Source organism: Lonchura striata, chromosome 12, assembly GCF_050655825.1.
Source record: "Lonchura striata isolate lonStrDom1 chromosome 12, ASM5065582v1, whole genome shotgun sequence".
NCBI classification, from domain to species: domain Eukaryota; kingdom Metazoa; phylum Chordata; class Aves; order Passeriformes; family Estrildidae; genus Lonchura; species Lonchura striata.
Window position 1 is genome coordinate 9,061,200 of NC_140714.1, and position 12,637 is coordinate 9,073,836.

General features: G+C 43.4%; 1 protein-coding gene across 4 annotated transcripts in view; it reads left to right on the top strand.

Annotated features, from left to right (window-relative positions):
- ARIH2 (ariadne RBR E3 ubiquitin protein ligase 2) overlaps positions 1-12,265 on the top strand; it is a 35,074-nt gene extending 22,809 nt beyond the window's left edge. For all 4 annotated transcript variants that reach the window (XM_021531049.4, XM_021531036.4, XM_085590378.1 and 1 more), the window contains 11 exons: positions 303-450; positions 975-1,096; positions 1,984-2,093; positions 2,919-3,036; positions 4,552-4,602; positions 4,703-4,724; positions 6,231-6,382; positions 7,460-7,603; positions 7,958-8,026; positions 8,962-9,045; positions 9,522-12,265. In XM_021531049.4, coding sequence (XP_021386724.1) covers positions 303-450; positions 975-1,096; positions 1,984-2,093; positions 2,919-3,036; positions 4,552-4,602; positions 4,703-4,724; positions 6,231-6,382; positions 7,460-7,603; positions 7,958-8,026; positions 8,962-9,045; positions 9,522-9,593 — 1,092 coding nt within the window. In that variant the 3' untranslated portion in view covers positions 9,594-12,265. The remainder of the gene's footprint in view (positions 1-302; positions 451-974; positions 1,097-1,983; positions 2,094-2,918; positions 3,037-4,551; positions 4,603-4,702; positions 4,725-6,230; positions 6,383-7,459; positions 7,604-7,957; positions 8,027-8,961; positions 9,046-9,521) is intronic.
- The last annotated feature ends 372 nt before the right edge of the window (positions 12,266-12,637 follow it).

The following is a 12,637-nucleotide window of genomic DNA, read 5'->3' on the forward strand; positions in this document are numbered from 1 at the left end:
CATTTCAAACAAGGTGAGAATAAGAACCAGAAAAGTAAACGGGAGTTCTGGGCAGCACTAGAGGAGATGCAGAAACTCTTCAGTGACTGTCAGCTTGTGCTCTGTGAGGTTCTTGAGAAGGACTGACTGTTTGGGGCAATGCAGCACCTTAGCACACCAGCTGCTTATGAACCTGTTCTGGCCTGGACCTCCATGGAGGCCATTGTCACAGTGAGGGTGATGCAGGTGTCTGTGGATGAGCAGAAAATGCTCTGAGAGGTCTGGGCTGCTTTCACTGCACTGCTGATTTGTTTCTCCCCCAGGCAATGGTACATTCCTCCCACCACTGCGCAGTGTGCATGCAGTTTGTCCGGAAGGAGAACTTGCTCTCCCTGGCTTGTCAGCACCAGTTCTGTCGCAGCTGCTGGGAGCAGCACTGTACAGTGCTCGTCAAAGATGGTGTTGGAGTTGGTGAGTTCAAGGTGGATGCAGTGCTGGGTCTGTATTTGCCCCACTGGCCATTCTGATGAGTCAAGAGCATGACTAACAAGTTAGAAACTGCAAATCTTGTTGAATAGAATTTGCATCTCTGATGATGTACTGTTGCAATGCCCCCTAGAGTGCTTGTAGATGCAAACATCTGTTCCCTTTGTACTGGGGAGAAGCCAGTAGTTGCCAGAGTTGCTTTGGGCTTTTCCAAGCCTGTCTTTCATGTTGGCATGGCAGTAACATGTAATTCTCTAATTTAAGTATCTGACCTTGTGAATACTGGTTGAAACACTCACTGGTCCTGGATGCACATGTGCCCTGTCATCTTTTGGTGAAGACAGTTGGGCTTCAGCTTTTCAGCAGCCCTGATTTGTTTCACAGTTTTATCCCTCTTGCCATAACAACAGATGGCACCAAGGAAACTGTGTTGAATACTCTCTGTGCATTCACCCCTTACCATAAGCTGCACTGTTCTAAGATGTTGCTTTGTTGCTTTCTCTTCTTAGGGGTGTCCTGCATGGCTCAGGACTGTCTACTCCGGACACCAGAAGACTTTGTGTTTCCATTGCTGCCTAGTGAAGAGCTGAAAGACAAATACAGGCGCTACCTCTTCAGGGACTATGTGGAGGTAGTAGATTTTTACACTTTTAAAATACCCTGGGTCAATGACTTGCAGAAATTTTATTTGAAGTGTCTTGCATTTTTGATTAGAACTGCAGTAACTGCAGCAAAATTGTCCTCAATAGGCATGATGTGTCTGCTTCTGTAGGACAGCCCCACTGACAAAATGCTCTAGCAGGTTGCCAAAGTAAATTCTGCTGTAAGGTCATCCACTAACTCCTTGGCTGGTGCTTCAGAATTCTCAGAGTGTTACAGCTGAGAATTTCAAAACTTCAATCTGATTATTCTGGTCCTTCTTGTTCTTACATAAATATTTTTAGGTTCAGAAAAATAGGTCCCTCAGCTTAGGGTAGTCCAGCTGAATTGGCTTGCTCAATTACATTTTATGTGAGCTTTCTTGAAATTAAAGCAGCAGTTGTTAAGGTTAAATGTGCAGGAGTATTCTGATAACTGGGAACAGACAGGGAGCACTAAAAAAGCAGCAAAGCAATATGAAAGCTTGGTGTCACCCCTTCTCAATAAGAGACCTTTTGGGAAGAAATGGCCACCACAGGAAAGCAGCTGAATAGTTTCTGGGAGATAAAGAGAAGATGGGGAAAGAGCTCAAACTGAGTGAAATAGTTTGTTTACTGTCTTTGTGGGGTTTTGTTTGTTGTGTTTAGTTTGTAACCATCCATTTGAATTCCCTGTTCTAGAGAAGCTGTAACTAACAAACCTCTTCCATACCAGGAAATGCAGGATCTGCTCTGATAGGCAAGACCTGGTGACACTTTCCACTAATTTTTAATACAAAATAACTTCTTTGTATATTTTTGAGGATAGGAATGGTTAAAGTTGAACAGATAATGGTCTCCTGCAGCCACTCCTGATCTTACTCCTTTGTTGTGTCCACAGAGCCATTACCAGCTGCAGCTGTGCCCTGGCGCAGATTGCCCTATGGTCATACAGGTACAAGAGCCAAAAGCCCGGCGAGTGCAGTGCAATCGTTGCAATGAGGTCTTCTGGTAAGAAACAGAGAAGGTTACAGATCACAGCGAAAGTGTATGTTGTCCTCAGAGCCAATCTTTTTGCTTGCCAACAGTTTTGGTGTGTAGAAGTATCTGAAATACTTTGCTGGAGTTGTTTGTAACTTGAGTTAGCCTGAGTAATTGGACACTTGTGATCTGACTTCTGCAGGTGGTCAGATGTCCCCTTGCTTCCTAAACTCCTGGGAACTTGGGTGTTCTGACAACTAGGGAACACAGCTTAAGTAACCAAGAGGTTACAAATCTACCATTCTCACATTTTGTCTAGGTTGAAAATTTTCCTACAGACACAGTGATTAATATAGATTCTAGTAGTAATCATGGATCATAACTTCTTGTTATCTGCTGGAGTTGAGTTTTTAAGTTTATTAAAAACATTTTACTCCCAGTTTAGAGACCCAGCTTTCTGGTATCTCCATGCAAATAGCCCTTACTCACCTGGGGTTGTCAAGTCACGCTAATACAGGTGCCTGATATCTGCTACTGGAGTCAGGCTACTTATAAGTGACTGGTCCACCCCAAAACTCTGCAGTCATGTTAGAGGAGACATAGGTGGGCTCTAAGAAGGGACACGTCAGCCCTCAGACGTGATTTGTCAGGCCTGGGTTCACTTCCATCCTCACTCTGGCTTTTACGCAAGAAGGGGGAACTGGAGTTCAGTTTCGGTCTTGACACTCTACTAACACACAAGAGCATTTCTATCCCTTACTGAGCCCCCAGATTTTGGTCAGGAAAACCTCAATCCTTGAGTCATTTCCGTAGAAATTGATATGGTTTTTTCCTTTTCTTCTCCCCACTTTTAAGCTTTAAGTGTCGGCAGATGTACCATGCACCCACAGACTGCGCTACCATTCGGAAATGGCTCACCAAGTGTGCAGATGACTCTGAAACAGCCAACTACATCAGTGCTCACACTAAAGATGTAAGGAGAGGCACCTGCATGTTATTTCTTGTCCTCTAGCCCTGCCTGGAAACCAGGATGTAATTCTATATACACATAGCATTGTGTTCTTTTTTGCAGACTACAAATCCTCACAGCTCCCTAGGGACTGTCAAGAAGCTTCTGTCAGAAGCTACTGTCATGTGTGAGCTAATTACATCCCTATGGCAGTGATGTAACTCAACTGAATGCCTTGGGAATGCTTTGTGTGGGAGGCTCAGCTGCCCTCCTGCAGTAAGGACCTGGTGGTCCTTATTCCAGTCCTGGTGTGACTGTCTTTGACTGCCAAGTGTGCTGTCCTCCCACAGGCAAAAAAATTGTGGGTACTTTGAAACGATCAGTTGAGATGTATTTAAAATGGAAGGAGAGGCTGTCATAAGTGCAAAGTCAGTACCAAATAAGACATCAATGGTGTTTAAGCCTGAAAAACTTTGTGCAGTACTGTGAACTGGAGGGTGAGGGAAAGTGTCTTGATTTGGCAAAGACTGCAGAATGGGGTAGTTGAAGTCTGTAAATGAGACATTGGAGTACTTCTACTAGGTTTAGACCCAAGACAAAGAAATCGTATTGTATACTGTGCATGCTAGCCAACCTACTATAGAATCGTTGTATAAATATATTCTCTTTAGCCTCTAAATTAGCTGTCCGAGGTTGGAACTTTTAATGTCTTTTGGGCATTTTGTGGCCTTCAGAATAGTTCTTGGCTACATTTGTGCTGCCACAGTCAGTGGCAGTTGTGACAGTGGTGATTAGCTGCAAGCTTCAGTTATGTTTGGAAAGGGGGTACTTAGATGGACCAGAGATTTCAAGTTCCCTTCCTTCTCTAGAGAAGGTGTCAGCATGGTGATGGTATTGTTTCTGCTATGCTTGTTTGTAGCAATAAGATTCTATTTTCTTGAGCACTGTCCTGGCATACATTTTGCCTGACATGAAAATTTATATGAAGTAGCAAAACTCACTTCCTCCTTTTTACCTATGCAGCCCAGAAAATATATCTGAACAGTCCAGGGTATCTGTGGAGTGGGGGTGTGTGCAGCTCTCCTGTGGTTAGGCAAATTCTCTGCAGGTAGCTGAGATGTCATTTGTTAGTGGCTGCTGAAGGTAGAGTAAGAGTGACAATTACCTGCAGCCAAAGTAGCTGTGATACACTGAAATACACAAACTAATTGTGTCCCTGTGCCTGAGTAACTGCAGAGTGGTAACTCAGCAAGACCTTCAGTTTTACATGGAATAACAACAGTAAATTTGTTTTCTTAAGCAAACAGTCCAGTGCTGCAGTACAACTTCTTGACTTTGCCTTTCTGGTGTATTTTAAGTGGAGCTGTCAGGAACTGGTGGGAAGCAGGGTATAAATGCTAATATTCTCATATAATAATGTTTCTCATACATGAATGCATATTTTTAAGAAAAAAAGGCAGAGAGGAATAATCACACAAGTGCTGTCATTCTTCAGAAGGCTGCTAGAGTTGGATCTAACAATTGTGTCTGTTTCCTCAGTGTCCCAAGTGCAATATCTGTATTGAAAAGAACGGAGGCTGCAATCACATGGTGAGTAATTCCATGAACACGTCAAACCTCCCTTGTTCTAAGTGGAATTTTTTTCCCACACTTTCTGCTAACCAAATGCCTCTTGTCTCTTCTTTTTCAGCAATGTTCCAAATGCAAGCATGGTAAGTTTGGTGTGGAAGCTATTTTCTCTGCAATGTTTGTCAGTGATGATGATCCCTTCTCTTTTTTTTTGTGATATTAAGACAAATTGTGAACACAGTTCTGAACACAGTGTCTGAAATATTTTCTCCCTAGTAAAAATTGAACAGGATATTAATTACAGATTTCTGTGTGATAGCTTTTGTTTTCCCACTGGCTGTGATCTCAGTTGAGTTCTACAGTGCTGGTTTGGCTTTTGCCCCTGACATGTCTATTGGATAGAGAAGTCTCCAGAATATTAACAGTGGAATCCATCTCACAGGAGAGCTTTCCATATAATTGTATTTGTAATCAGCTGAAAATATTGTCTAACGTAACCGTTTACTCAGATCAGCTTAAGTCCTTCTGCTTAGTGATGGAAGTAATGAGCTTCAACTCATATGAAACTGCAGGAATTATGAATTATGTTTAACAGCAGGTGTTGAACTTCTCAGTCCACTCCTGTGCAATTGGCAGCCTGAGTGTCTCTGGCCCATTGTGTGGCCCTACAAAATGACAGCCTGTTCTTGCACTTACCTTTTCATGGCAGAATTAATTTCTGTTGCCTTGGAGTGAGATAGCTGTATTCAGCCCTCTGAGTTAAATATACCACTAGAAACTATTGTAATAGCAGAACCTTATTGGGAAGGTGATTAAAGATGACTGTCCTCTCATTTCCTTTGCTTTTGGGATTCTCAGCAGCACTGGATGTGCTTTGATGGAGCTCTGTGATAAGGGGAGCAGCCAAGTGCCAAGATACCATGGTGATTTAGCACTTGAGAAGACTGATGAACTTGGGAATTACAGATTTCAGTCTCATGTAACACAGAAGGGATTCTTATTGTAGCAACTTAATCTCCATCTTTTTTCCTTTGCAGCAGAGCACTCAGAGCCTCGCTCTGAAATCAGAAAATTGCCACATTTTTCTACTTTTACTATTGCTCTCTTTACTCTGCCTTCTTCCTATTTCAGCAGCTTCTAACTTGAATTGTCATAAGCCACTGACATCTGATGTTACCTGGGTTGTTCCCTCCTGGAGAGAGCTGAGGGCAGATTTTCTTTTGCATTACATAGTTCACTTTTGGATGAGATTGTTTGTGTTTTATTCAGACTGAGGTTTGCATGGGGCACTGTGCCCATGGTGGGGAGGGTGCAACTCACAAAAGAGATTGGCAGCCTCTTCTCTAACCCAGAGTGACAGTATGTGCAGGGTGCAAGTGCAGTTCTGCCCACTGGTTTTGGTGTACAGGATGCAGAACTTCAAGATTTACTTTCCATAGTTGAATGACAGGCTGTGCAAGTAAAATCTTCAAGACAGGCTGGTATTTTTGGTTTACTGTTGAGTTCTGTTTTGCAAGATGATACAAAATGTGTGTGTTTCTTGGCTTAGCAGAAATATTTGAACACAGACGGGCTCTGTCTCCTGAAGCTTTTCTTTCTCAGAGGTTTTTTTCTGTGCATCACAGTGGTTTTTTTACTGTTTTCTGCAGACTTCTGCTGGATGTGTCTGGGAGATTGGAAGACTCACGGCAGCGAGTACTACGAATGCAGTCGGTACAAAGAGAATCCTGATATTGTAAACCAGAGTCAGCAAGCACAGGCCAGGGAGGCCCTTAAGAAGTACTTGTTCTATTTTGAGAGGGTAGGAGACATCTCCTTGGCCAGAGCTGCTGTAGCCTTTTAATGCTCCCTGCCTGGTGCAAAGGTCATTGCCAGCAATCTCCATGCAAGAAACTGCCCAAAGAGAATCTGTGCAGAATTTTCAGGCCCCGTTGTTTTTCACTCAAAATCCTGCCCTGAAAGTCCCATCCAATCTGGTGATGTCACACCCAAAGCAATTTGTATTCACTCCTATATTCCCTTGTGCTAGAGAAAATCAGTATTGCCTGTGTGCCACTGTACTATGCAGACATATACCTGCAGGCTGAGTGCTGCTGCAGTAGATAGATATTGCTCCAATCATTTCCTCTCAGGACTGAGGAACTTCTGTTCCTTGCACTACGTCTTTACACAGATAAAAACAAAATAAATTGTACCATGTTCAAAGCTCCATTGGCTGTAACAAAGTTTTTCACTAAAATTTCATGTAATCACATTTTTAAAAGTTGCCATCAGAGCATGTCTGTCCACACAGCAGGCTCCATGCACCTGGCCATGCAGAGCAACTCTACAGCAATATCTCTAGAAGAGAATGTGGTAGAGGTTAAATACTGCTGCTCAGTTTCCCCAGTAAAATTAGTTTATTCTTCATAGCATGAGCCAAGTGCTGTTATAAAATAAATGCCTTCATTCCTGGCTCTCCAGACCAACAGGCTTTGGGAAATAGCCATGTTTACAATGTGCACATGGATACTGGAGTTCACTGAGCCCATGTCAAATGTTAATTTAATCTCTTGACCTTCCTATAGAAATCCTTTAAGTAGAGGAATCGCCATGACTTTCCCCCTTGTTAGACACAAGGTCACTGTGTGATCAGAGGGCATTCCCACTCAGGGAGCTGGATTTACTCCCAGTTCTTGCTGCTGTCAGTCTGTTTTCTACAGCCTCCACCACTTGCTACTGGAGGTGCTGCCTTGCCATTCTTTTCCACAGCATGTCTTGCCTTGCTGGACTCCTGCCCCACTCCAATTTCTGCTTGCTAGAGCTTGTGCTTTTACAGCAGTAGTACTCTGTTCTCATGCTGGTTTTTTTCCTTTCCCTGTCTCCCCACCTCTTGCAGTGGGAGAATCACAATAAAAGCTTACAGCTGGAGGCACAGACATACCAACGAATCCAGGAGAAAATCCAAGAAAGAGTTATGAACAACTTGGGAACATGGATAGATTGGCAATATCTACAGAATGCTGCAAAGCTACTTGCAAAGGTGGGTAATTGTCTCTTGTTTGGCACAGCAAAGACAATACATGCCAGAATGCTAAATTCATAACACCAAGTAAGGAAGGAAATTTAAGAGTTGTGGTTATGTGGGACAGTACTTCTGGTGTAGGACACAAACAAACGAAAAATCATCTAGAAGTGACCTCTGTGAAGTCCTACTCCACAATACACAGACCTGCACAAGTTTTTCCAAGGAAGATATAGGAAATTCTACCAGGAAGTCTCCAGTTGTCAGGAGGTAGCTTCTTAGCCTGCAGTGATTGCATAAATATGACTGTGCTGACTTCCAAGACTGAGACTCCTGTCTTTTTCTCTCTCTCTTCCTCCCACTCTTGGACAGTGTCGTTACACCCTGCAGTACACATATCCATATGCCTACTACATGGAGTCTGGTCCCAGAAAGAAGCTGGTAAGATGTTCTGCTCCTTTTTTGCTGGTAACTTTTTGGGGTATAGCTGGCAGCATGCTGGGTTGAATTCCAGAGCTAGACAGTGTCTGAAATATTAGTCCTGAGTTTGAGGTAAGGACAGGATAAATCGGTGGGTTTGCACCTTTCTTCTTCACTTCAAGTTGACCAGCAGCTCTGTCCTCTTATACATTACATTATTTTCCCAGGGGACTTCACTGCACTTTCACTAACAAGCCATTTATCCAGAATGTTTTGAGGCTGGAAGTGTGCATTTATTTCTTGGTAAGATTATCACAATGCTGTGGGCCATATTTCCTGTGAAGAGCTGCTGGAGGAGAGCTTTTCCTTGGATCAGGGTGTAGCTTTTGTAGCTTTTCTTTTTATTCCTGCTATAAGTTCCTTGCTGGCTTGGTGCATCTCATGGGCTGAAAAAGTACAAAAATAACCTTAAATTCAGTTGAGAGTTTTTTCTTTGACTCAGCTGTCCTGTAAAACCTGTTATAGAATCTTTCTTCATGGCATCGTGTGTTCTCTAAGGCTGTCAATAGATGTTCTCTTCTGGATCTGACTGTGCCTGTGGAACAAGTTGCTGCTCCCAGCAGTGGTTAACAATCCCTTCACTCTGCCTGCAGAGCTACTTATGAGAGCATCTTGTGACCTGTTTATGGCAAAATAAGCTGAATTAGGATATATTTGTCACGTGGAGTGTTTTTAGGCTGATTGGGTTAATTTTGAGTGATGCAGGTTGGGGAGTGCTTACACAAGAAATGCCCAGAAGGGGTGATCCCATCTAGGTGAAGGTGGATAAGGAGGAAACACAAACCTGCTCTGCCAGCACTGCTGTCAGTAGAACACATTTGTCTGCTCCTCAAGTGTAATGAAACTGCTCCACTAAACCAGTTTCTTGTTGATGTCTCTTATTTTGCTCTTTGCAGTTTGAATACCAGCAAGCCCAGCTGGAAGCTGAAATTGAAAATCTCTCATGGAAGGTGGAGCGAGCAGACAGCTATGACAGAGGGGTGAGTGTTCTGCTTGCTTGAGCTTGTTGGCCAGATTTTGTTTGTTGGGCTTAACACTTCTGCAGGGGCACTAAAGCTGTCAAGTGAGGGTTCTGAGAAACTAGATCCAGAAACCATCTTTAGCCAGCAGATGATGTAGAAACAGAGTGCTCACTGCCTTGTGGGAGAGGAGGGAGGGCTTCAGGGATTCCTGCAAAATGAAACAAGTCCCATAGAGCTCTGGAGGAGACTGCATGCAGCCTTCTGGTGAAAAGCAGGTTTCTTAAGTGTGTAGCATTTTAGACAGAGCAGATGCTGGGTAACTGCAGAGGGAGCCCACATAGAAAGGAAGAGGATTTGGGATCTTGTAATCCAGAGTGTGCATGAAGTGTGTGATGGTTTGGTGCTTCTCAAGCTGGAGTTTCATGTCCCCCTAAGGAAAATTAGGTCTTTTCCAGAGATTTTATGCTAACAGTTTGTACCTTCTCTTTTACCAGGACTTAGAGAATCAGATGCACATAGCAGAGCAGAGACGGAGGACCCTGCTGAAAGACTTCCATGACACATAAGAGAGGAAGAAGTGACAGTGCAGGGGTGAGAGCAGCGAGTGAAGTGATGGTAGCTTCACTGGGATAAGCAGGCACTGCCTCTGGGAGAACACGGCCAAGGACAAAGCCACCCCTCCCCTTGCAAGTCAGACACATGCAAACACCACCTCTTAGTCCAGTTTGTTCTCTTATCTTTCTGTTTCTGTTTCTGCCAGGCTAGAGGCCAGAGCTCAGATTGGCATATTTCCTGGGCCATTTCCCTCCTGCCCTTGATGGTTTCAGAAGGGGAGGGAGTTTTTTTCTGAATGGCTGTTAATAGTGTTAGATCATTACAGTTTATGTAATTTTCAACGGTTGTACAATTATACAGACAAACCTTAGAATAACACAAAACCCTTTTTAAAAATAAATTGGCAGTGGAGTGTTTTTCCTTAATCTGCTTGTAAATTGAATGGGCTTTTCCCCCTTTCCTTCTCCCTTCCTCTGACCCAAAAATCCTCCTAGTCACTGAAGGAGGTTAAAAAATATCTCAGCTAGATTTTCTGATGCTCCTTTAACCAGGGCGTTGCAGCATTGGCATTGCATGAGGAGAGTGGCTGGTGTTAAGGGTGGCTACTGCTGTGTCTGGCCTGACAGTGTCAGCAGTGGCCATAATTCAGTATGATCACATGTGACATCTCTTTTTCTTGTAAATCAGCTGTGCAAAATCCAGCTACACAAACAAAAGCAAACAGAGGAATTGTAGGGGACAGACCAGGTTAACATTGGGGGATATGCTTGAGTTTGAGAGAAATTGAGAGAAATCAGATTCTGCATTTGATGAATTTAGGTCTTCCATGTAGATTTTTTCTTTACTTGTTTTTGTGGGGAGGATGTTGTATTGCCAAAGTGAGTGATGAGGGAGTAGTAGCATACAGTTGTTAATCAAGGCTTGGGGCTTTTGCAGAGTGAAAGAATCCATGTTATAAGAGTGCCATGCAGCCTGATAAAGATTATTTGTGCCTGCTGGGTAGCATGGCTGAGAAAAATTGATCTTATTCATTAAAGTGAGACTAAACACCACTACATTATGAAGAGGAAAGATTATGTACAACACACTCCCTGGCACGTGTTGGCAATGTGGACAAGCACTTGAATACAGGTGCACTGATTGTGCAGAGCCTGCACCAAGCCAGGCAGAAAATTAACTAGCAAAATTAATTTATTTGTATATTAGTATTGATGCTGGTGGGAACTTACAGAAAATTGATTGTTAGGAGCATGTGGAGCTTTTTTATTAACATTCTCTTTTCTAATGTAAAATATACACTAAAATAAAAATATGAAAACCTAGTTCATCTTAGTAGGGGTTAACATGAAAAAGGTTACTTAAATGCTGACTCTTGCCTGTTTGCTAAAGGAAGCAGGCCATATATTAGGATTTCACAGATATCTGTGTCACTTGCACCAGGAGCTTGTTGTTTGCAGCCAGTAAGGTGCAGCTGTTGTCTCATCTGAAGAAATTTTCACCTCTGTGGGGAACTCATGGGATTCTCTTCTACGATGTATTTGGAAGTGTTGCCTTTGATGCATCCCTGTATTGTTCTTATGCAATGTCACTTGATAAAGATTAAACTGGAGGGGGGGGAAAGTGCTAAATTCCTGCGTGTCAGAATAAGCTAACTCTTCTGCTGGAGCCTCTTTTATGTACCTGAGACATGTGACCCAGGTATTTGCAGCAGGTGTAATTGGGCTCATAGATTCTATCAAGACTGATGTATTACTTTAAACAAGGAGTAGCTGTCATAGTAGCTAATCCTATGGCCATGCTTGTTGTACACAGCAGAAGATTTCAAACTGAGAGGCTTTTTCCTTCCTCCCTTCCATCCCTGGTGTGGGATCTATCCTCAGGGAACAAGGGAATGCACTGCGAGGAGCTGCTGGCCATGGAGTGTTACAGCAGAAGCAGCTGAGGGTAGGGCAGGCTTGTGGAGAGATGGTTGGAGTCAGGGAGCAGGGCAGGTCTGTGAGCAGCTGCTGGCTGTGCAAGAGATCTCCATAGCCATGGCTCCTTATGTTCCTGCTTTTTCTGTTCTGGCTCTCCTCGAGGCTGGAGCTATAGAGATAGAACTGGCCTTGCTCCAGCCACTGTCTCTTGATTTCATTCCTTACTCTGCACCCAGCAGCAGCCTCTCTGTGCCCTCCTCATGATATATCCTAGAGGTCAGTCTCTCTTCCTCTCCCCTCCCCAAACAATTGTCTTGGCATGCTGCTTCCACAGGAAGGGATGGTGGAGGGAGGAAGGTTTGCCGAGACCATGCAGTTTGCAGTGAATAGAACCAATGTTTGAACTATTCTTTAAAAATGTAATGTGCAAAGTACTGATTAGGATAAAAGCTGGTGTTCTTGTTGTCTAAGCATAACTATCTTAACACCTAATCCCTTTGCAGAGCAGCTGTGTGGAGTTCCCTAATCCCAAAGAATTTTCACTTCTGTTACATCATTGTCCAGCTTTGAACTAAATGAGAATGAGGTTTTGTCTCCTTCACTCCTTTCTTCCCTCCCTCCCTCTTCTATGCCCCCACAAAATATTTTGCTATGAATCCTTGTTTGTAGACAAGCCAGACCATATAGCTGTGGCAAGGCTTACTGAACAGGCTGCTGAGATGCTTGGCTGAGGAACAGTAATAAAGATTGCACAGTGCACCCACTAATTCTTTCAAATTTTCTGAAACTAGAGCTTTGTCACAGTTCCATTTATTTTTAAACAAAACATCCTTTCTGAAAATGGTGAAAGCCCTGGGTTGCACCCACAAATCCTATTGCCATACTCTGGGAAAACAACAGGACTTGCTTTTGCAGCCCAGGCAGGACCACTTCTGTATTGGTGTTGTACAGAAAGTCATGGTCTTCAAGACAAAGTGTGCAGGGCACAGGGGGTGCTGGCTGTGTGTGTAAGGTGAATGACACTGTTCAGGAGGCAGGTGACAGGAAGGAAATGGGGGTTCTTAACACCAAAAGAAAAGACCATTTTTTCTTCCTCTAATAAATGCATGGCCTTCTTTGAGTTAGCAAGGTAATATGGA